Raw genomic sequence first — 24,643 nt, 5'->3', positions numbered from 1 at the left:
TTTGCCCCAACTATGGGAGTCAATGTCCACAAAGGAGCACGGTGGGCTGTTTAGCTCCTGCCTATCCTTTCTTTGGATAGGTGGATACATCTCATTATGTATTTTTCTTCTTTTTATATTCGATGAGTGTTGTTGACATCAACCACCTGTATTTCAATAGGGACACTACTAGCCTCATACCACTTCTGTGGGACATCAAAGATATTGTTGTTAAAAACAAGTCTGTTCTTTCCTAAGTGTTTTGAAAGAAATAGTATATTTGTGTTTGATTTATTTGATAAAGAAGGAAACTCTCTTATAGAAAGTTCTTAAACATATAACTGCCCAATACATTATAAAGAATGTAATGTGTGATATGTAAAGCAATACCTTCAGGACTTCCTCAATTAATGAAATCTAATTTGTGTTTTGGAGAACGTGTCAAGATAGAGGCACAATTTATGTTAGAAGGTTGCCCCCTGTTGGAAAATAAATGTAATAATACATTCATAAGAACTTTTTAACTCAAAGAACAAGATCTCTCTTAGAGGGCAATTCTTCTGGAATTCATACATTACTGAAATTGAATGGAGGAAAGCTTTGTTGCTCCGTCACAAATGTTGTATATCAAATAAAGTAAAATAAATTCCCTTTAAAATCTTGCACAAAATATACCCTTGCAATAACTTGTCTAAATTCATGGACTTAGGTCATTAGCCTTTTCTGTGATAAAGAAGGGGAATCTATATTACACATGTTTTATGTGTGACTCTGTGAAGTTATTTTGGCGCGAGTTAATTATTTACATTTTTAATTTCATCAATAAGTCCAATGTATTTACAACAAAATATGTAATATGTTATTATTTAAATGAAAACAAAACTACTTAATTAGTCACTAATTTCCTCAGTCTCTGTTAAATTATATATGCACAAAAACAAATATTTAAAATCTGGCCGAAAATGCTAAATATTTTTACTTGAAATCCAATATTTAATAACATTTTATTTTAGGTACCTTAATAGCTTTCGAAAGTCAATTGTTGTGATGTTAATTTTTTACTTTTAATGTTTCTTCAGAGAAAATATACGTGTAGGGATGTCCTATGTTTGTATTATATTGTCATTTAAAATGTAATAATAATACATATTTTATAAATTACACAATAAAAAAACATACTAGCCTCATACCGACAACTGATACTGTTTTTTCTCAAAGTTGCGGGGATGTCACGTCCTACTTACCAGTACACTCGTAACAACTTAAGCATTACGAAACTTCTCTTTGATAAAATAAACTTCACGTAGTAAATAAGCCATACATTTTTTGTTGTCAATTCGACATATTGTCCTCCACAAAAACTCATTGCTTGGTGGACGAAACAACAAAAAACGTCACCCGTTGGTGGGAGACTGATTTTCCGCAGTTGGGCCCTTCTGAAGAGCTGGGTGCATGGCAATTACAGGAAAAAAAGGTAAGTAGCGCCATCTGCAGGGAAAATGTTTTAAGCACAAACTTTGCCCAGAGAAATTTGAGGCTGCTAAATGATAAGGGAACAGGGGATTTAAAGATGTTTTTATTGTTACATATTTACTTTGAGAATATTTGGAATCACGACTCTGTCGTATCCAAAAACAAATGTTTTAGTCTTATCTACAGTACATTGCATGGAATAGTATATATTTACATAATGGGAATTGTCCTATGCTGATCATTAATGGACAGGATTTCGAGACTTACATGATTAACTCTTAAAATAAGATTACATTTTTTACTAAATGTATAAGTACAACTAATCAGCAAAATAGTTTACTTCTTTTAACTATACCAGTCACATTACCTACTCACACCACACACATCTGTTCATTCTGTCTTCCTGTCACAGGCAACTCTATTTCCTCATTCTGTAAATCAAGAACAAGTTATTATTGTAAGTGCAACAGCCATGGATGTGTTAAATATCATCATGCTGATTATCTTGGGGAAATGTCAAGATAGGCAATTATTTTCACAAGCTAGTCAAACTTGATTGGGTTTGTTGGATACAATCAAGGAGCCTGATTCTTCTGTAACTTTGGAAAAATTATTTTCTCAAAGGGAAAACATATCTAATGTATCAAGAAGACAAAGAAGTAGAGATACCACTGCAATGTGAAGAGGGTCTAGACAACACAGTCGATTAACTGCACTTCTGATGTCAATGAGAAGGAATGTGATGGCTTTAAGGGCAAAACACCAAGTACCAAATCATATATGGGGCGGCAGCGTAGCCTAGTGGTTAGAGCGTTGGACTAGTAACCGGAAGGTTGCGAGTTCAAACCCCCGAGCTGACAAGGTACAAATCTGTCGTTCTGCCCCTGAACAGGCAGTTAACCCACTGTTCCCAGGCTGTCATTGAAAATAAGAATATGTTCTTAACTGACTTGCCTGGTTAAATAAAGGTAAAAAAAAAAATAAAAAAAATATCACATTTAAAAATGTGCATTATTTGCATGTGTTTGCTATTTTACCTCAACAGTTATATTTTCTTTTCATTTCTGAAAAGATCCTTTATTGTGGCATTTTCTAAATCAATGAGTGAGTTCACATTTCCATTTCCACAAATTCACATTTCCTAAATGATCCTGTATGAGGAAAACAACTCATGTAAAATCTGATAAATATACACACGTATTCAATACAACTTATTTGCTTGATATTATATTCAGATCAATAGTTCAATCATTCTCTATTTCTGTTTAGGAAGATATGGTTAAAATGAAAATGTGTTCTTTCTCCATAGTAGGGAAAGATGTGCCTGATCTGGAAACTCAGGTCACCAAACAGGAACGAGAATCAATCAACCTTACATGCCATTTCACAGCTACAAAAGATTATTCCGACAAGCTATTCTCCGTGTACTGGATCAAGACCATCAGCGAAGAAAGCACTTGTCTTTATTCCTTTTCTTATGAAAGCCATGACGCACAAACCTATAACCATCACTGTCTCACTGATAAGGACTTGCTTAAAAGAGTGACACATACTTCATATCCCTCCCAAAATGGACGCAACTATCATCACCTTAAGATGAACAATGTCACACATTCGGACAGTGGACAGTATGTGTGTGCCTTAAAAGTACAAGTACAAGGTGAAAAATGGTAGTCAGGTCATCACTAATATGACAGTCACTGTGAAAGAGAATGAAGAATTCAACAACCACACCTCCAATAATGAAATAGCTCTGTAACATAGTGAGTTACAGTACATTGTTAACACTAAACAATCATGAGTGAATAATACATAATTGATCTTCATTCTAAATGCTTTGTGTTTTAGATCCTTTCATACCACTATGTGGTGGGAGCCCTTTACTTCTTCTTATTTGTTACTACCATTGTTATTGTCATGAGGAAAAATACCAAGATTTCTCAACGTGTGTAAAAAAACAACATACTGTATGTACTATCATGAAGTATGTATTTTTTCAATCATAGTCATTGTTATTGGCCTTCTCTTTTTCTCTTTTTCCTCTCCAGCAAAATCTCACACTCTGAGGATGAAAAGGTATGTTTAAGTTTAAAAAAACATTTCCTATAAACCTCTTATCATTACATGACACAAGACCCAAACTGTTACAGACCTATATCCATCCTGCCCTGCTATTCTGAAGTCTTCGAAAGCCAAGTTAACTAACATATCACCGACCATTTCGAATCCCACCACACCTTCTCCAAAATGCAATCTGGTTTCCGAGCTGGTCATGGGTGCACCTCAGCCACGCTCAAGGTCCTATACGACATCATAACCACCATAGATAAAAGACAGCACTGTGCAGCCGTTTTCATCGACCTGGCCAAGGCTTTCGACTCTGTCAATCACCGCATTCTTATCATCAGACTCAATAGCCTTGGTTTCTCAAATGACTGCCTTGCCTGGTTCACCAACTACTTCTCAGATAGAGTTCAGTATGTCAAATCTGAAGGCCTGTTGTCCGGACGGACCTCTGGCAGTTTCTATGGGGGTGCCACGGGGTTCAGTTCTCGGGCTGACTCCTTTCTCTGTATATATCAATGATGTCGCTCTTGCTGCTGGTGATTCTCTGATCCACCTCTACGCAGACAACACCATTCTGTATACATCTGGCCCGTCCTTGGACACTGTTTTAACAAACATATAAATGAGCTTCAATGCCATACAACACTGCTTCCGTGGCCTCCAACTGCTCTTGAATGCAATTAAAACTAAATGCATGTTCTTCAACCGATTGCTGCCCGCCCCTGTCTGCCCGCCTAGCATCACTACTCTGGACGGTTCTGACTTAGAATATGTGGACAACTACAAATACATAGGTGTTTGGTTAGACTGTAAACTCCCCTTCCAGACTCACATTAAGCATCTCCAATCCAAAGTTAAATCTAGAATTGGCTTCCTATTTCACAACAAAGTCTCCTTCACTCATGCTGCCGAACATACCCTCGTAAAACTGGCTATCCTACCGATCCTTGACTTCGGCGATGTTATTTACAAAATAGCCTCCAACACTCTACTCAGCAAATTGGATGTAGTCTATGACTGTGCCATCCGTTTTGTCATCAAAGCCCCATATACTACCCACCACTGCGACCTGTATGGTTTCGTTGGCTGGCCCTCGCTACATATTCGTCGCCAAACCCACCGGCTCCAGGTCATCTACAGTTGAAGTTGTAAGTTTACATACACCTTAGCCAAATACATTTAAAGTCAGTTTTTCACAATTCCTGACGTTTAATCCGAGTAAAAATGCCCTGTCTTAGGTCAGTTAGGATCACCACTTTATTTTAAGAATGTGAAATGTCAGAATAATAGTAGAGAGAATGATTTATTTCAGCTTTTATTTCTTTCATCATATTCCCAGTAGGTCAGAAGTTACATACACTCAATTAGTTTTTGGTAGCATTGCCTTTCAATTGTCGGTCAAATGTTTCGGATAGCCTTCCACAAGCTTCCCACAATAAGTTAGGTGAATTTTGGCCCATTCCTCTTGACAGAGCTGGTATAACTGAGTCAGGTTTGTAGGCCTCCTTGCTCACACACGCTTTTTCAGTTCTGCCCAAAAATGTTCTATAGGATTGATGTCAGGGCTTTGTGATGGCCACTCCAATACCTTGACTTTGTTGTCCTTAAGCCATTTTGTCACAACTTTGGAAGTATGCTTGGGGTCATTGTACATTTGGAAGACCCATTTGCGACCAAGCTTTAACTCCCTGACTGATGTCTTGAGATGTTGCTTCAAAATATCCACATAATGTTCCTTCCTCATGAGGCCATCTATTTTGTGAAGTGCACCAGTCCCTCCTGCAGCAAATCACCCCCACAACATGATGCTGCCACCCCTGTGCTTCACGGTTGGGATGGTGTTCTTCGGCTTGCAAGCCTCCCCTTTTTCTTCCAAACATGACGATGGTCATTATGGCCAAACAGTTATATTTTTGTTTCATCAGACCAGAGGACATTTCTCCAAAAAGTACGATCTTTGTCCCCATGTGCAGTTGCAAACCGTAGTCTGGCTATTTTATGGCGGCTTTGGGGCAGTGGTTTCTTCCTTGCTGAGCGGCCTTTCAGGTTATGTCGATTTCGGACTCGTTTAACTGTGAATATAGATACTTTTGTACCTGTTTCCTTCAGCATCTTTACATGGTCCTTTGCTGTTGTTCTGGGATTGATTTGCACTTTTAGCATCAAAGTACGTTCATCTCTGGTTCATCCTTGGGAAATTGCTCCCAAGGATGAACCAGACTTGTGGAGGTCTCCCATTTTTTTTCTGAGGTGTTGGCTGATTTCTTTTGATTTTCCCATGATGTCATGCAAAGAGGCACTGAGTTTGAAGGTAGGCCTTGAAATACATCCACAGGTACACCTCCAATTGACTCAAATGATGTCAATTTGCCTATCAGAAGCTTCTAAAGCCATGACATCATTTTCTGGAATTTTCCAAGCTGTTTAAAGGCACAGTCAATTTAGTGTATGTAAACTTCTGACCCACTGGAATTGTGATACAGTGAATTATAAGTGAAATAATCGGTTTGTAAACTATTTTGGGAAAAATGACTTGTGTCATGCACAAAGTAGATCCTAACCGACTTGCCAAAACTATAGTTTGCTAACAAACAATCTGTGGAGTGGTTGAAAAAACGAGTTTTAATGACTCCAACCTAAGTGTATGTAAACTTCTGACTTCAACTGTAGATGGAAACAGAAAAGTCTGAGACTTCTGGGTAAAACACTGGGGTAAATCGTGTATGGAAATGCACCACTTGTCAGGCCAGGGAGTTTGGAAAAACTCCTAGTCGTCCCCAAAGCCAATTCCTCCTTTGACTGCCTTTCCTTCCAGTTCTCTGCTGCCAATGACTGGAACGAATTGCAAAAATCACTGAAGCTGGAGACTTATATCTCCCTCACTAACTTTCAGAATCAGCTGTCAGAGCAGCTTAACGATCACTGTACCTGTATATAGCCCATCTTTAAACATCACTCCCAACTACCTCATCCCCATAATTTAATTTTTTTTGTTTGCTCTTTTGCACCCCAGTATCTCTACTTGCACATCATCCTCTGCACATGTATCACTCCAGTGTTAATGCTAAATTGTAATTATTTTTCCACTATGGCCTATTTATTGCCTTACCTCCCTAACCTTTACAACATTTGCAGACACTGTACATAGATTTTTCTATTGTGTTATTGACTACATTCATTTATCCCGTGTGTAACTCTGTGTTGTTGTTTTTGTCACACTGCTTTGCTTTAACTTGGCCAGGTCGCAGTTGTAAATGAGAACGCGTTCTCAACTGGCCTACCTGTGTCAAGCCCTGACCTTAGTTCCTTTTTATGTCTCTCTTTTGGTTTGGTCGGGGCGTGAGTTGGGGTGGGCATTCTCTGTTGTTTTTCTATGTTTTCTAAGTGTTTGGCCTGGTATGGTTCCCAATCAGAGGCAGCTGTCTTTTGTTGTCTCTGATTGAGAACCATACTTAGGTAGCCTGTTCCCACCTAGTGTTTGTGGGTAGTTGTTTCCTGTTTTGTGTTGTGTTATGGCACCTTTCAGGACTGTTTCGATTTTCGTTGTGTCACTTAGTTATTTTGTATTTCGTGTTCAGTTATATTACATTAAAATGGACACTTACCACGCTGCGTTTTGGTCCGATCTTTCCTGTTCCTCAGATGAAGAAGATCGTTACAACCTGGTTAAATAAAGGTGAAATAAACATTTAAAAAACATGCTACTAATGATTTAATGCAATTCATATTTATTCTAGAATGATAATACTTATTATTGATCTATTACAGAGATCAAGATGGAGAGGAGACGCATGACTCAGACTGTGAGTGTGCATTGTGCATGTTTATTCCATAATAGGAATGTGTGAATTTGTTCATAGAAATACAGTGCTGCTGACTGCAGCTCAAACCCATCTAGTCCCACTACTTCCTCTTTCTGGGTGTAGGCTCCCCATATGCTGTGAGCAGAAGAGAGGAGGAGGGTCCCTAATCACTTCTGAAGATGACTGAAGTGAGAGATCCTATTACTGCACAGAACAGGGCCGAGGAACACTGCACAGAACAGGGCTGAGGAACATGCTGATGTTGCTGCCGAGCCCTATTCTGTGGTCATGCTCAATACTGAATATGAGGCCTTTGACCCCCAGGCCACACAGACGTCATGCACCTGACCACCTCAGGATTGGAACGAAAGTATGAATTACTAACAACCAATAGTTACTCATATCATGTAGATATTGTTTTTAGATGGGGGTTGGGGTGGGGCCACCAGGGGTTTGTTTGGGATGGGGGTCAAATCAAATCAATGTTATTTGTCACATGCCCCGAATACAACAGGTGTAGTAGACCTTACAGTGAAATGCTTACTTACAAGCCCTTAACCAACAATGCAGTTTTAAGAAAAAATACCTAAAAAAATAATGTAAGAAATAAAAGTAACATAATTAAAGAGCAGCAGTAAAATTACAATTGCGAGGCTATATACAGGGGGTACTGGTAAAGAGTAAATATGCGGGGGCACCGGTTAGTCTTAAGTAATTGAGGTAATATGTGCATTTAGGTAGAGTTATTAAAGTGACTATGCATAGATAATATGCTGCAATTGTTTATGTGTCGGGGGGCTAGGATCAGTCTGCAATGCAAATAGTCCGGGTAGCCATTTGATTAGATGTTCTGGAGTCTTATGGCTTGGGTGTAGAATCTGTTTAGGGTCCTCTTGGACCTAGACTTGGCACTCCAGTACCGCTTGCCGTGCGGTAGCAGAGAAAACAGTCTACAACTAGGGTGGCTGGAGTCTTTGACAATTTTTAGGTCCTTCCTCTGACACCGCCTGGTATAGAGGTCATGGATGTCAGGAAGCTTAGCCCCAGTGATGTACTGGGCCATACGCACAACCCCCTGTAGTGCCTTGTGGTCGGTGGCCGAGCAGTTGCCATACCAGGCAGTGATGCAACCAGTGTTGCTCTCGATGTTGCAGCTGTAGAACCTTTTTGAGGATCTGAGGACCCATGCCAAATCTTTTCAGTCTCCTGAGGGGGAATAGGTTTTGTTGTGCCCTCTTCATGCTCTCTTGTCTTGGTGTGCTTGGACCATGTTAGTTTGTTGGTGATGTGGACACCAAGGAACTTGAAGCTCTCAACCTGCTCCACTACAGCCCCGTCGGTGAGAATGGGAGGCGTGATCGGTACTCTTTTTCCTGTAGTCCTTTTCCGTCGTTGTCGGTATTCAGGCTTACCACTGTTGCATCATCGGCAAATTTAATGATGATGTTGGATCCACTCATGCTGGATTGAACATTTTCATTAAATGGTGGTAGTGCTCAGTCCTTCAGTTGTTCTTAATGTTTCTCTGATATTGTGTGATACTGAATGTTTGATTGCCTAATTATTATGTAGCATTGAATAAACATTGCATAAATAAAATGAATGGGATTTTTTATTTTGATATGCAATCTTTGCAATATCAATTTGATTATCAATTGGGGATAGAGCCCTAAGTCGACATATGAATGGATCAGACGATGCTTGAGGAATCAAGAGTTTGAGAGAAATAACTTTATGGGGCTCTCCCAAGCCCCCAGTTTTAGGTCAAAAGGCCCCTACGTTTTATAGTCTGGATAGCAGTCAGTTAAAACTGGTCCCAGGTCGATACTTGGGGGTGCAACATAGCCCGCCCCGAAACTCCTCCCCTGTCTGTCTCTGTCTCCTCCCGAAGGTAAACATGGCCGCTGTGTCTATAAAGCGATACGATAGCAAAGCTTTGGATGTAATGCTGCTAGCTAGCTAAATACCAAAGTTATCACTGCTGTATGCCATCAGGGTTTACGTTGTGGAGTTCTTCTCCAGCAAGCTAATGAATGGACCAACGTTCTGCAGCAAGGCGTTCGCAAAGTTCTGCAAATGGAATGCTTGCTAGATAGCTTTCTCTACCAAATTGTTTCACGAACTAAAACTTGCTTGCTAGCAGCGAACTGCAATGTTAGCTTACTAGCTCGCTAGGACACCCATAGCTCGCCAGCACAGCACAACAGCTGTGTGTTGACACGAAAGGGGATCGCCAGCCAGCTTTCTCAGCCTGATCCAAATGGAGAAATCAATCTCGAAAAATTGATTGTATTTGACTACTTGACATATTCAGCAGTTTATTTTTGAGCTGTTGTGCTATCGCGCTTACACGTTAGCTACGTTTTGACATTATTTTCTCACTGAAGTCTTGGAAGTATCCATTGATCAACTTTAGTTGTTGGACTCGAGCTATTAATAATGTTTTCTGTGAAGCCCATGAAACCAACCTTTAAATCCTACCTTCCGCCTTTACAGGTGAGTAACCTTACTTTACTAGCTACGTTACTTTGTCCTCAGTATACTGTACTACTGAGTAGTTCGCTAGGTAGGATTACTTGTTAAATCCCTAGCTACTGTATATGTTGTGCATTTAGTTAGCTTATTATAGACCAACAAACTGTCTCTGTTTTACCTTTCATGCAGACTGATCTGAAAACAATTCCACAGCCACCCATCAAGAAGTTAGAGGCCAGGTTACTTCCAGGTGAGTTTACAGTTCCCTCTGCCACAGCTAACTTGTTGCCCCTGCCTGTTTTATTGAACTGACAACTATGTTATGAGTACGCAGAGGCTACATAAATTAAACCACCCATCAAAATATTTCACTCCTGAAAAATAACCAGTAAAGGCTGATCTCATCCAGTTATACTCTTTCTTCTCATGCTAAGGTAGAAGATAACTGATATTTCAATGACCAGCCAGTGAACTCCTGTATCTCTTCAGCTAAATGTAATTGGTTGTTTTGAATGTGTACTCTGTCAGTGCACCTCACTTGTGGTTTTGCCCACAGGTAATTTGCATCCCTAATTGTCACATTAGGCTGTGGTAATCTAATCCAATTTAGTCACTTTTTTTTCTCTGGGCTGTTTAAAGTCACCATGGCAATGCAGTGCCTGCCTGGCCTCCTTTTCATCACTGCAACTAACGGTGCATAATTTAGCCTTAGTTAACAATGGGCTGGTTCATATATTCCTTCCTGCCTTTGCAGTCAAATCCCAGCTCAGAGAGGATGCGAGTTGGTTAATGACTGTCTTAAGGAGAATACAATAAGAGATTCACAAGGGTATTTCCTGTTCACAGGGCATCAGTCACTAAAAGCTATTTACCACATTTAGTGTGTTTTTCTCCACCAATGAGTTTTTAATGTGTGGCAGGACCTCAGGTTTGTTTATTTATGTTTTTACATTAAGTTGGCAGTATTTGTGTGAGCTAAACTGACACCCAACCTCTCCATATTACATTTTGCTCCAGTATATTAAGATAAACAAGGAGACATCAGAAATAAAATGAAAATTCTGTGTATATATCTAACCATCACTTATCAAACTGTGTACAGGGAGGGGCCATGACCCTCCCACTCAATTCATGTTGCCCCCCCCCCATAAACTATTGTTCCAAAAAAGCCAGGATGTGGCATTTCGGTTCATTCATGGCTGTTGTGGAGGCAGAATCTCACTGATATAATGGAGCAAGATTGAGAAACACTTGACCATAGGCCTATATCTGAGTCTAAGGACAAGTAATGAACCAGAGGTTGTGCTGTGGGATGAATTTCCCTTTGAGGCATTCACTCCTTATAATTAAGCAACAGAGAATAGACCTTCCCTCATTCTAGAAGCAATTAGCATGTTTTTTTGTTTTTTTTACGCTGCTGAAATAAAACTAAAATGTTGTACTTTATTGTTATTTTCTCTGCTTTGCAGTGCTCTATGCTGACCTTTAAATAAAAAATAAAAAAAATACAAGGAACACATGTGCGCCTAAGTTGTAAAATGTTTGCGTACACAAAGACATTTAGGAGCGCAGGGAAAAAATATTTGATGTAATAATGCTAGAATTCTTCATTTTTAGGATCGCACAGTAAAATATTTAGGCGCATATGTGAGTAAAACAGGTGCACTGTATAGCCCTGCTTTGGTTGTATACTTCTACTCTTCTCTATTTCTCTGCTCTATTTCAGCTGATCATTTTAAGATGCTGGTATGTTTTATAGAGGGATGGCTGCTGTTCTTTGACTGGAGGTTTAGCTAGTGTTATTGCTGGGTTCTGCCAGTGTCTTTAAATGAATGCTGGCAGTGAAAGTAAACATGAAGCCCTCACGCAGTGCCACCTGGCCTTGCTTTACAAAATAAGGTAGTCACCTCCTCTCCCTCAACTGGACTACAAACACTTTAGCCTACATTGAATCTCAGGTTTGATTTTACACCATGGCCTATGTTCTGATCTTTAGTTCATGGCACTGTGAAGGTGGCCCTGAATGGGGAGACTTTGGCTTTGTTTGTGGGCTTCCCAGCTCCTTGGCAGTGTTGCTATGCAACTTGAATGTGACCCATTCAAAGGGCTCTCTGATTGAATGAGCCATTCAAGTCCACACCAAACTGACCAGACAGAGGACCACACTGGGTCTAACTCATCTCAACAAATCATCTCAACTGTGCTCTCTCTTCTATCTTCCCTTCTCTCTCTCTGTTCATCTGTCCTACCTCTTTCATTTCTGGAGTTACATTACATCATCATTTACATTTAAGTCATTTAGCAGACGCTCTTATCCAGAGCGACTTACAAATTGGTGCATTCACCTTATGACATCCAGTGGAACAGCCACTTTACAATAGTGCATCTAAATCTTTTAGGGGGGGGGGGTCCTCTTCAGATTCTCTCCATCCCTGGCTGGTCCTTCGCTGGCTGACCACCTCTAATTAGTGAACGGTCTGGTTGAGATTCTCCCTCTTCTCTGAATATTTTAATTTTTTTTCCTCCTCTAGGCCTAGTTCTCTCTTTCTCTCCTACTCTCACTTTGTATGTGACTTGTGTTTCTGGCGTGTGTGGGTGTCCAAACATAGACGACCAACATTGACTGTCTTGCTTAGGCTCCTCGCTGACACACTGTCACCTTTTATGACACATGTTCATCTCAAATGTAGGCATCTGTAATGATAGTTAGACAGGTACTTAGATGTCCCACTGTTGTTTTCTCAGTAGGAGAATGTGAGCTGAGGCCTCTCCTGAGGCTGTGGAAGAATGTGCCTGGCAGTGGTGTTTGCATGAGGCAAAGCTAACTCTCTGTACTCCCAAAACCCTTTCTCACCTCTCTGGCCACATACTAATGCTGTCCTCCGTCTATCAAATCAAATCAAATTGATTTATATAGCCCTTCGTACATCAGCTGATATCTCAAAGTGCTGTACAGAAACCCAGCCTAAAACCCCAAACAGCAAGCAATGCAGGTGTAGAAGCACGGTGGCTAGGAATAACTCCATAGAAAGGCCAAAACCTTGGAAAGAAACCTAGAGAGGAACCAGGCTATGAGGGGTGGCCAGTCCTCTTCTGGCTGTGCCGGGTGGAGATTATAACAACATGGCCAAGATGTTCAAATGTTCATAAATGACCAGCATGGTCGAATAATAATAAGGCAGAACAGTTGAAACTGGAGCAGCAGCACGGCCAGGTGGACTGGGGACAGCAAGGAGTCATCATGTCAGGTAGTCCTGGGGCAGGGTCCTAGTGCTCAGGTCCTCTGAGAGAAAGAAAGAGAGAAGGAGAGAATTAGAGAACGCACACTTAGATTCACACAGGACACCGAATAGGACAGGAGAAGTACTCCAGATATAACAAACAGACCCTAGCCCCCCGACACACAAACTACTGCAGCATAAATACTGGAGGCTGAGACAGGAGGGGTCACCACGTAGTTTGTCAGCACGGGAGTTCTGCTCCGTTACTCACACAACCTATGCTAATATGGGCAAAGTCATGAGTTTCTCAGAATGACATGTCTTATCGCTATCCATCAACAATGTCAAATCAAGTGTATTTGTCACATACACATGGTTAGCAGGTGTTAATGCAAGTGTAGCGAAATGCTTGTGCTTCTAGTTCCAACCATGCAGTAATATCTAACAAGTAATATAACCTAACAATTTCACCACAACCACCTTATACACACAAGTGTAAAGGAATGCATAGGCAAGATGCAGTAGGTGATATAGAGTACAGTATATACATATGAGATGAGGAATGTAGGGTATGTAAACATTATATGAAGTGGCATTGTTTAAAGTGGCTAGTGATACATTAATCAACATGGCAAGATGCAGTAGATGGTATAGCATACAGAATATACATATGAGATGAATAATGTAGGGTATGAGAATATTATAACGTGGCATTGTTTAAAGTGGCTAGTGAAAGATTTAATTACATCAAGATGCAGTAGATGGTATGTGATGGTGTTACTGGCGCACTGTACTCTACTATTGTACAGGTGGAATGCTGAAGTATATCTGTCCCTTTTAACTGCCATCTTTGTAACTGAGGCATTTCTCCCTAGTCTCATGTGACTGAGGGGATTGTGATAATCACTGTATACAGAGACCGTGTTGCGTCTCTGAGCCTGTGTCCCTCGCCACCAGCTGTCCGAACTGTGATCTGGTCTGCTAGGTGCTGTACATAAACACAGGCGGCCTGCCTTGAAAGCTACAAAACCCCAGGAAGCAAAGCCAGGTTGTGGCTAGTTGGGTCAGTTGGCAGGTCTGATCACATTAGTAGCCCTATTGAAATTAGGGGTTTGTCGACTTAGTCAAAAAGGAGAACCTCATCCTTGGAAGCGTTTGTTCCCTCCAGTATGGTTACATGATATACATGTTTTTGACTTGCCAGTCACACACAGAATAGGCCTTGTGATTCTTCTGGATCTGTGTTACCACGACCGTGGCCAACTGACATTTATCTGAATAGGCACTGAAAGTAGCCAACTCTGTGATAAACAGCGAGTGCTATGATGTAAGCGGTTGATGACATGACCACAGTACTGTTTGTTAGATGTTGTGGTAACCCAGGTTACTTGCAGAGTTGCAGTCCAGTGGGGGTTCAAGGCTGTGTGTGGCTGTACTGTACTCTTGTGTCAGACCCGTCAGCATTCTGCCTCCACAAAAGAGTTGTTAACTCATCAAGCCTGCAGATTATTAGACCCAGCTTTCAAAAAAATACGTAATTTTTACATGTATTTAACTAGGCAAGTCAGTTAAGAACAAATTCTTATTTTCAATGACGACCTAGGAACAGTGGGTTAACTGCCTGTTCAGGGGCAGAACGACAGATTTGTACCTTGTCAGCTCGGATTTGAACTTGAAACCTTCCAGTTACTAGTTCAACGCTCTAACCACTAGGCTACCCTGCCGCTTTGGAAGTGAACACGGTAGTGTTGGATGGGGGTGATGGTGGGCACTTGCTGACTTGTCCCACAATTACAAGAGCGGCAACCTATTTCTTCAGTCTCTCTCTCTCTATTCCTTGTCTGATCTTAATCCAAGCTGAGAAACATGACCGTAGATCTCCACCTTACTATCCCCACTATCTTCAATAAGACTCACAGGCCGTAACGTTTTATTGTCATATCAAATAACTTGTAATGCAGTGACACGGGTCATATAATGTAGCTTGTAAACAATGTTTTACATGGATAACAGGCAAGAACAAATAAGCCTAGCCTTGGGTGAAATGTCCTATACAAGGAGTAGCCTACACAGTGCCTACACAGTGCAAGATTCACCTGGAAGTCAGCATTTCATTCCACTTTGTACGCCATCTTTATATCAATGTACGGTCAGGCTGTAATTTGGATGTACGGTCAGGCTGTAATTTGGATGTACGGTCAGGCTGTAATTTGGATGTACGGTCAGGCTGTAATTTGGATGTACGGTCAGGCTGTAATTTGGATGTACGGTCAGGCTGTAATTTGCTCATAGACAATGCAGTGTATATAATGAATGCATCAAAAGAAACCAGCTCAATGGAAAGTGACAGATTACTGTTGGGCTGAATGGGTTAAGCTCACGCTGACTGAGGAAAAACTGTCATTTTGACATGTGAGGATCCTGTTTGCAGTGCTGGACCTGGTTCTCTTTGGCTGTTCCCTGCCTGTCCTACGGTAACCCTCTGCAAAGCAGCTCCAGCTGTTATGGATGGGCTGGCCTATAGTCTAGTGACGCTGCAGTGTCGCTCAACCATACTGCCACGATATAAAACGAGAGGGAATCACAACTGCACTGCATTCATGTAATGTACTAGTCTATCATTGTCTCTTCTACTTTAGGTCTTCACTTCATACATAGATTAAGCATGAATTTACCAATCATGAAATGCCAGGAACTTTGCACTATGTGAAGGTATCAGCTGCATTCATTGAACTGGTCATTGTTTAGATTTCAAATGTTTGAGAGAGACAACGGTTTGTCATAAACATTCATGTCCATCCAAGTTGCCAGCGAGTTTGCGAGCTCGTTACTGTCAGACCTCTTAGGTTCAGTGACACAGGAAACGGCAACATCAATAAAAACAACATTCATGGTTTAGTCTAGAAAGTTACGGTCTATTTTAGACTGGGTTCACCTGTCTTTGATGAGGGGTTTTGATCTGGATGTAAAACTTGAGAGGAGGACCTCGATCCATCAAGCAGCCTTACTAACTGGGTTCTCAGTTAATTTTCCCGGGAGGAGGACAGCTAGGCCCACCTGATCCCCATTCTCTGGCTCATGGGGTTTCCCTGGCAAGCCTGTAGTGCATGGGCTGAGTCTGAACTCCCACTGAATGGCCAGAGAGCGAGAAGGATCCTGGAGTAGAAACAGTCAGCAGTGTATGTGACTCATCATGAGCTCTTTTTTTTTTTTTTTTTTTTTTTTGAAAAATAAATACCTCTTGGAGCTGTGTGCATCTGGGCTATGGAGGTAATTACAAAACATCTGTCTGTGGCGAGGAGAGAGAAGTCCTGTAAATGGAGGGAATCCTCTTGAGTTCAGACACCAGGCTGTGGGTTTTTGTGTTGTCTCCTGAGATGCTACTGGAACCAAAGAGGGGTTAAAGTGTAGAGGTCACAACGGGCTATAAGGCCTATAAGTTAGGTAACAGAGAGTGTTGTGTTGACCTCCTCTGTCATGAAGCCGTCTAGCTATTCTCTGACAGGTATTTCCATCATCCTGACCCAATGCCTCAGACTGGAATGTGGGATCATTAGAGCCTATTCGAGGGCCTGAGAGGAGAAATGCACAGATCACTCTCCAGCAGTCTAACAGGATGCCTCTGGCTGGATGGCAGAAGCCTGAATGAGACTAGGAGAAAGACATTTTAGTGTGTGATCATTCTACTTCCATAGCATATTTCCTTCCCCCAGCTTCATTCATGTCATATTACTCAGCCATCAGTCCCTGTTTTGTTTCATCGCTATAAGACTTAAAATAACTGTGTGGTTAACACTCACCTTCTATTTATGTCCCTTTTAGGCCTATGTTTTCTACCTCTTTTCTTTGAATCCTAAATGTCATAGTTCATGTTACTTCCTGTTTGTCATCCTCAGGGGAGATTGTGGTGAACGAAGTGAGCTTTGTGAGGAAGTGCATTGGATCAGATAGCAGCCATGGTGACCTGTGGGGGAAGCTGATATGCACCAACTTCAAGGTTTCCTTCATCACCCATGATGCCCTCCCCATGCAGGTATGTTTTCAAGAAGGCTGCTGAGGGGAGGACGGCTCATAAAAATAACTGGAACGGCGCGAATGGAATGGCATCAGACACATGGAAACCGTGTATTTGATGCCATTCCACTGAATCCACTCCATCCATTTACCATATGCCCGTCCCCCCTAATTAAGGTGCCACCAACCTCCTGTGGTGCACTCTGTGTGCCCCTCTCTCAAAAATGACCGTAGCTCTATGGGCTGGTTACCCAGATTAATCCGAGACAATCTCCATTAAAATGTATTTTTATTCCACGACGAGTCTTAATCTGTGTCCCGGGAGACTGACCCTACATGATCACACCTGAGTTTATTGGAGAAAGTGTGGTCAAGGTTGTCACACGATAAGCAACATGTGGGATAGGCCTGTTGTCTGTTGTAAAATACCCATCAACAAAAAGGTTTCTAGGACACTGCTGTCTTTCTTCCAGTGTCTGATGTTTTATGTAACCTCCCACCCTGTGCTTTTAGACCACCTGTTTTGTGTTAAGCTTATTTTGATGCCTTCCCCTCTTAAACAACTTAAGTGAGTCATCCCAGATCTGTTTACTTGAAAAACAGAAGTTTATAGGACTCATGGAAGGATTGCACTACTCTTGGAAATGTAGCCTTGATTGTCATTGATTGCAAAGTTGTGGATTTGCCTTTCAGTTCAAATGGGTTAACTTTTAGATTCACATATTTGCTCAGAAGTTGTCAATGATCTCCATTCATCAGCTGATTCCATGTTAATCATTACATTTCACTGAAATACAAAAACAGTATCATCATCATCAGTGTTCCTGACCGAGCAATTCCACATGGTTCAAATGTTTTCCCCTCAGCTGTTGATAACGTGGTGCAGTCTCACTCCGCTGCAGTTAAAACCAATCGTCTCCCTGGAACTATTGTATGCTTTTTCCCCAGGTACCTCCTCTCCTCACCATGTTCATCTCTGTGTTGTGTTCTCTCAGAGGTTCCAGGTTGCCAACCGTCTGCTTGGCGAGCACGATGTTCCCCTGGCGTGTGTGGAGCAAGTGGTGACAGGTAAGACCATGTGCCATTATGCTAACCATGGTGACAAGATGGCAAACAAACTCAAATAGAATTCTCCACCAAAATATAACTCTCAGTGGAAAGTAGCCTACATATGACACTGACAGGCCCTTTAGTCCAGGAAAAAAAGATCAGTTTAGGTTCCTGACAGGTAATGTTTTGTTTTTAAACGCCTGTAAAATAAATGACCTATGAAACGCATTGCCCCTCACGAATCTGTTTCTGACCAATATAGTGGATTTTGTCAGACACCCCACACTTGGACCGCTACAGCTATAATGCTTCATCTACACACAGCTGTTCAATTATGAATGCACAATGGACAGGTTGTGCTCTCCTCCTTTGAAATCCCCTTGAAAGTTTTTTCTGTTGGCTGAGGGACCAGTCAGATCTCTCAGATTCAATCACATCCCATCTGGCTGACCTCAGTTTCCGTGTTTAGGTTTTATTTGACTGTCCTCTACCGGGCTGATTTTTAGATACACACCATTGACTTAAACCAGTTTTGGTGACTGCCTGCCTGCTCCCCCTGGTCACCGATCTGTTTTTAGTATCTACATAGATGAGGTCATAGCCCAGACAGAGGGCCCTGGCTGAAAAGCCTATTCCGGATTAACCTTGTTTGTGTAACTCATAGCCTCACTCTCTGCTGACATGGCTGGGAGTGTGGGGCTCTTGTGCTGAGCTGATAGAGCATGAAGCAATGTTTTTTTTACTCAGTACGCCCTCAACAAAGGTCCTTTATGAGAGCCTTGGCTTGGCAAAAACACTGACCCGATGCTCCACCCACCACAAACCGAAACGAGGCATAGGTCTTATCCTTGTCTTGTAAGGTTGAAAGTGTGTGCAGGTGGTGGTACACAGGCCAAGACTGGATTCCTGGTGTACCATGGAAACCTGCATATCATCCTCTTCCTGTTATAAGATAATTAAATACTGAACAGAAATATAAACGCAACAGGCAACAATTACAGTTCATATAAGGAAATCGATGAATTGAAATAAATTCATTAGGCCCAATTGTCGTACTTGAGGAAAAGTAAAGATACCTTAATAGAAAATTACCCAAGTAAGAGAGTCACCCAGTAAAATACTACTTTAGTAAAGGTATTTGGTTTTCAATATACTTAAGTATCAAAAGTAAATGTAATTCCTTATATTAAGCAAACCAGATAGCACCACCTTGTTTTTTATGTATTTACAGATAGCCAGGAGCACGCTCCAACCCTTAGACATAATTTACAAATAAAGCATGTGTTTAGTGAGTTCTCTGACAACAACGCTGGTGGACATTGAGTTTCTTCATCTTTTTATGCCAATAACAAATCTACATACTGTATCAACACAGAACCCTCAAATTGACACCCTTTAGGGATTGTTTAAATGCAGCGTGATACAAAGTTGTACTATTTGTAAACATCATTCGTGCTCTCGTCCAGACATACTGCCAAATGTAATGTTACCTAATAGCCACAGTTGTTTTTAAAATTCTTGCAGGGATTATCCAACCCCAAAATCAGCTTTCGATTCTTCCCGTTACCCCACTAAATATAATACTTTTCTTGTGTAATTTTTGCCAATTTCAAGCTTTATTGCCCCCCACACTTGCTTTTCCAATGACCAAAGGCCCCTTTGAGATTTTTCCGCTACCACCGCAATATTCATATGATAACAACTCCCGCACAGACTCGGGAGAGGCGAAGGTCGAGAGCCATGCGTCCTCCGAAAGACAACCCAACCAAGCCCCACTGCTTCTTAACACAGCGCGCATCCAACCCGGAAGCCAGCCGCAGCAATGTGTCGGAGGAAACACCGTACACCTAGTGACCTGGTTAGTGTGCACTGCGCCCGGCCCGCCACAGGAGTCGCTAGTGCGCGATAAGACAAGGATATCCCTACCGGCCAAACCCTCCCTAACCCGGACCTAGGCCAATTGTGCGCTGCCCCATATTCCTCCCGGTCGCGGCCGGCTGCGACAGAGCTTGGGCTCGAACCCAGAGTCTCTGGGTTCTGCATCGCGATGCCTTAGACCACTGCCCCACCCGGGACACCAAAATATGTACACATTTGATCTATATACTCACATACCCAAACTGTGTTCAAATACCCATAATAATATACTGTATACGACATACTTGATTTTTATATACTTCATACTATATGCTATTAGTTCATTTTAGTACATTGTAAACAAACCGTAACCTTTGAGTTGAGCTTAGCATGTCTACCAGACGTTGATGCTGTTGCTATGTAGCCTCTTGCTAGCTTGTTAGCATAACAAATGACAAGTTTTGTTATTTTACAACTTCAGGTGTTTGGATTCAGACTGTTCAGAGCGCACACTACCCGCTCTCGACTAAGAGCAGGGTTGATCTGAGCGTTCTGACCTCAAAACCGTAGTCAAGAACCCAAGCTAACTGTCTAAAGTTGGCTAGCTTGTTAGCTACTTCCAGACACACGTAAGAGAACACCTCACTCTAACCATTTTACTCTCTCTAGCAGAGCTGGTTATCCAAAGTGTTGGTGACTGTAACTGTGCTGCTGGCAACAATAGCCAGAATTAAATGTCCGTAGAGAACGCACAACGACTATACCATTTAACTAAGAATGACGTGAATAATCAAGTTAATAAATGTTGGGTAGTTAGATTATAGTTAATATACTGCCTAGGCTAAAATTAAAATGTGCCAGTTCACAATAGTATATCTGAATTCTTTATTAGATTGGAATTTTGCCGTCAGCAGGGAAATGCTCCCCAGTTTTATCCATGATTAGATGTTTTTCCCATATTTGAGCCGAATTGGTAGAATGCTCTTGCGCTTGTTTTAGTGCCTCTATTGCTTTGCTGTAGTTGACCTTTTCTATGATGGTTATTTCTGCGCTTCTCTCAATGGTGTCAAGAGTTTAGATTTTCTTACTCACAGGTTTTAATATGTGCAAATAAAAAAATAAAAAAAATCCAAGATAGTGTTACCCACTTCCCAGGAGAGAAGTTATGGTATTTGTGCCTTTCAGTTGGTCACGGCACTTGATTCCTTTGCATTAGAACTAATCTTGAAGCGTCTGCCAATGTTCTACTGGAGAATATGGAAGACCTAATGTCTTATACCAGTGTCCCACTTCAAATATAACTGTTGTTGACAACTCATATTACCAAAATTAGGGTAATCATCATATAAATCTCTCGTCAATACACACACTCAGGAAACATAAACACACAAAACAAACAGTATTTGGTTAGCAACGTCTTCCTTTGATATCATTTAAAAAATGAGTAATTTCTTCTCCAAATATTTTTTAATTACTATATGTAATTTTACATTTTGTAGCAACTTGGTAGTTTCTCCTATGCACATTTCAGTGTAAGGTTTAAAGTTATAGCTGGTATGACCTTTTTAAAAATATATATATAAAAATACATCTTATGTCCTTCAGAGAACAGGATTTTCAAAGTGTTCTTAGAACAGGTTTTTATAAGTCCCCAGAACTTTCCCCTATTGGAGGTTGCGTTTAAGAAAATCAGTCTCACCCTTAATTTATTTAGTCTGTTTGGAATGGCAAACCCACTCAATGACTCTCCCTGCCGGTCTGAGAGGGTCCCTTTTCTGCTCTGCTTAGTCGGAGTGTGGGGCTCCCTGCCATGTCTAACGCAACCTCGGTCTCCTCGGGAGCAATCAGGAAACTGAGTTAGCCATCACATCCGTGTCGCCAAATTGTCAGATAAATTCTATAGGAAGAGACTGCAGATTCTTTCAAACAACAATTTTATTCTCAGAAATGAAGCAATAAACCATCACTAAGAATAGTTAGTTGAAAGCTCTACAAACCGAGTTGGCCCTCAGCTTTTATAGAAAAGTCCAACCTCATTGTTTATGTGGCAGTTAGCAGATGTGTGCGTAACAGTGTACAAAAGGCGTTTAGTTTGTCTCTGTAGATGGCTGACGTTGCCACTATTGTCTGTTCCTTCCTGCATGTTTCCATACAGAGGAGTTCGTACAGATAGTACAAACGGGATGTTACATACTGCAGTCGCACCCAGCTCTTATCTGCACGCCCAGACTTATAACTGTCCCACAAGACAACAAGCCTGCATCAGGAGAAAAAAAACATGAGCATATAACAATGGACAATTATCTAAGTAAAAACGGCATAGTATGTCTAATTTAGTAATTTTCCACTACAACATTACTACAGTCAGCATGCCAATTGTACACACTGTCAACTTGAAACATCTGTGGTGTTTGTGTGACAAAACTGCACATTTTAGTGGCCTTTTATTGCCCCCAGCACAAGGTGCACCTGTGTATCAATCATGCTGTTTTAATCAGCTTCTTGATATACCACACCTATAAAGTGGATGGATTATCTTGGCAAAGGAGAAACTCACTAACAGGGATGTAAACAAATTTGAGAGAAATACGTTTTTTGTGCGTATGAAAAATCTCTAGGATCTTTTATTTAATCTCATGAAAAATGGGACCAACACTTTACATGTTGCGTTTTATAGTTTTGTTCACTATATTATAACTGAAATAAACAGTTGAGTCTTGTGGAAGATGTTTTACCATATGTAATACTCGAGGAACCTCAAATGATTATTCTGTATTCAGAGTATTACCCCATAAAGAGTCATCCGAACATGAAGAATGAAGTTCCTCATTTGTTTTTAGACAGCTGAGGTCTGGTGGATCAATTTAAGTTCCTACTTGGTTGAATTTCTCTGAAGCTCTGTGGTGACATAGATGATCAGTTTTTCTGTGGAATCTTTGGTCACTCAGTTTCCCACTTCCCACATATACATTACCCCTCACAATACTAGCGTTGTCCCAGATCTTTACTGTATGTGCTTTATCCCAACTCTTCTAAAGAAAAAACATTAGTCCTACAGACCTGGGACCAGGCTACTACTGTTACTATTTGACTATCCATTAGCCCTAATAAGCACTGTCTCGCCCCTGGTCTTTGTTTTGTGTTTGTTCCTCTCAGTGAACGATGCTAAGGGGAAGCAGAAGGTTCTGTGTTCCAACCAGAAGCTGAAGTTTAATCCCACCGAGCTCATTCTTTACTGCAAGGATTTCCGAATCATCAGGTTCCGCTTCGACGAGGCTGGGCCCCAGAGCGCCAAGAAGGTTTGTGATATAAGCTTTCTGAACAAAATGGACACGGTTTTGATGTATGAACACTATAAATTGACATGGTGTTGACTCTTGAATTGAACCTGAGGCGAGATACCAGCAATCTAGCATGGTAATCCTCCAACTCAACTCTGCCTCACTACTACAGTGGATTAGTTTCTAAGAGGATGTCACTGGTAATTCACTGTGGAATGCCTCTGCTGTCAGTATAGCTGTTCCTAAAAGACTGCCACTGTTAGATTTAAAATATTTTTTTAATCATCTCTTGTTAGTCTACATGATTATCAGAGTTCAATCCCATTATGTGAGTATGAGAGCAAACCTGCTGGCAATGACACTAGTTAATCCTTTATTTTGTATGAGTAAAAATGCCATGTAACATGTCCTCTCCCAGAAAACCAAACAGCTGTATGTTTATGGTAACACCATTGACAAACACACCAAGGAGGCTTTTGGAGAGCGTCTCCTTGGAGCCTTCTGGGGCCATGTAGGCTGCCCTGTATCCTCCTCTCTTTCCTCCCCTCTCCACCCCTCTTCTCCCTTCTCCTCTCCACTTCTCTCCACCCCTCTTCTCTTCTCTCCACCCTGTTGAGCTGCTCTCTGATGAGGGGATTAGTCTGTCTCCCTGGTCGGTGTTTCTTTCATCCTCCCTTCCATCTGGCTGGCTGAGAGCCTGAGATTGGCCAGAATTAGCTCAGCCTGACTCAGGAGGAGTCAGGGTGGCATTGTCAGCATGTTGTTATTATCAGCATGTATTGCTTTACATTTGTATTGTCTTTTTATGGTTATTTTCTTTTTTTTCAAGTAAGAAAACAAAGTCAATGAGATTATGCTTAGATATGTGTACAGGATGACTTGATACACATGTCACGGAGTGCTGCATAACAGCTGTTGTTGCTAGGCAACCTATGTAGAAATGAGTGTCAAATGAACATTCCACATTGACTCTGACTCATCTCTCTTAGCAAGTGGTGGATTATAGTCACAGATGTATCATGTCTTTAGAGTGGAACCAAAGCACTGCTCAAAGGGCCCCAGGACCCCCATGCGAAGAGTTGTGGGAGAGGTGTGTTGGATTGTTTTACTCACTGCTTGTTTTTGTTTGGTGTGAAACAATGACTTCCCTAATTTCTGACAGCAAAGCCAACAAACTAACAGGCCTGGTAAGAGCATTCACCTGGAGTTACTGAGCCCTGTGGGCCTGTTGAGCTCATGCTGGACAATGTGAGGCTGTGTGCAGGGAGAAGGAGCCACCCTGTGTATAACCTGCAAGCCCCTTGGAACATGTGAAGCCTGGATAGAGGCGTTTTTAAAGTCACCACAAAAAACAACCAGGGAACAAAACATCCATTCAGCCCTCTAGTTTCTGATCACTCTGCAAACACACATGCTGTTGCAC

The 24,643-nt window shown here is 41.3% G+C and overlaps 1 protein-coding gene across 1 annotated transcript in view; it reads left to right on the top strand.

Annotated features, from left to right (window-relative positions):
* Window positions 1-9,200: 9,200 nt before the first annotated feature.
* LOC118359472 (myotubularin-related protein 10) overlaps window positions 9,201-24,643 on the top strand; it is a 28,412-nt gene continuing 12,969 nt past the window's right edge. Inside the window, exons 1-5 of the mRNA XM_035737992.2 lie at window positions 9,201-9,818; window positions 9,987-10,047; window positions 16,915-17,051; window positions 18,028-18,100; window positions 23,096-23,238. Of these exons, the coding sequence (XP_035593885.1) occupies window positions 9,762-9,818; window positions 9,987-10,047; window positions 16,915-17,051; window positions 18,028-18,100; window positions 23,096-23,238 (471 nt within the window). The 5' untranslated portion in view covers window positions 9,201-9,761. The remainder of the gene's footprint in view (window positions 9,819-9,986; window positions 10,048-16,914; window positions 17,052-18,027; window positions 18,101-23,095; window positions 23,239-24,643) is intronic.

This window comes from Oncorhynchus keta, chromosome 2 (assembly GCF_023373465.1).
Source record: "Oncorhynchus keta strain PuntledgeMale-10-30-2019 chromosome 2, Oket_V2, whole genome shotgun sequence".
Taxonomy (NCBI): Eukaryota; Metazoa; Chordata; class Actinopteri; order Salmoniformes; family Salmonidae; genus Oncorhynchus; species Oncorhynchus keta.
The sequence above is the reverse complement of the archived record's forward strand: the minus strand, read 5'-3'. Positions and strand labels throughout refer to the sequence as shown.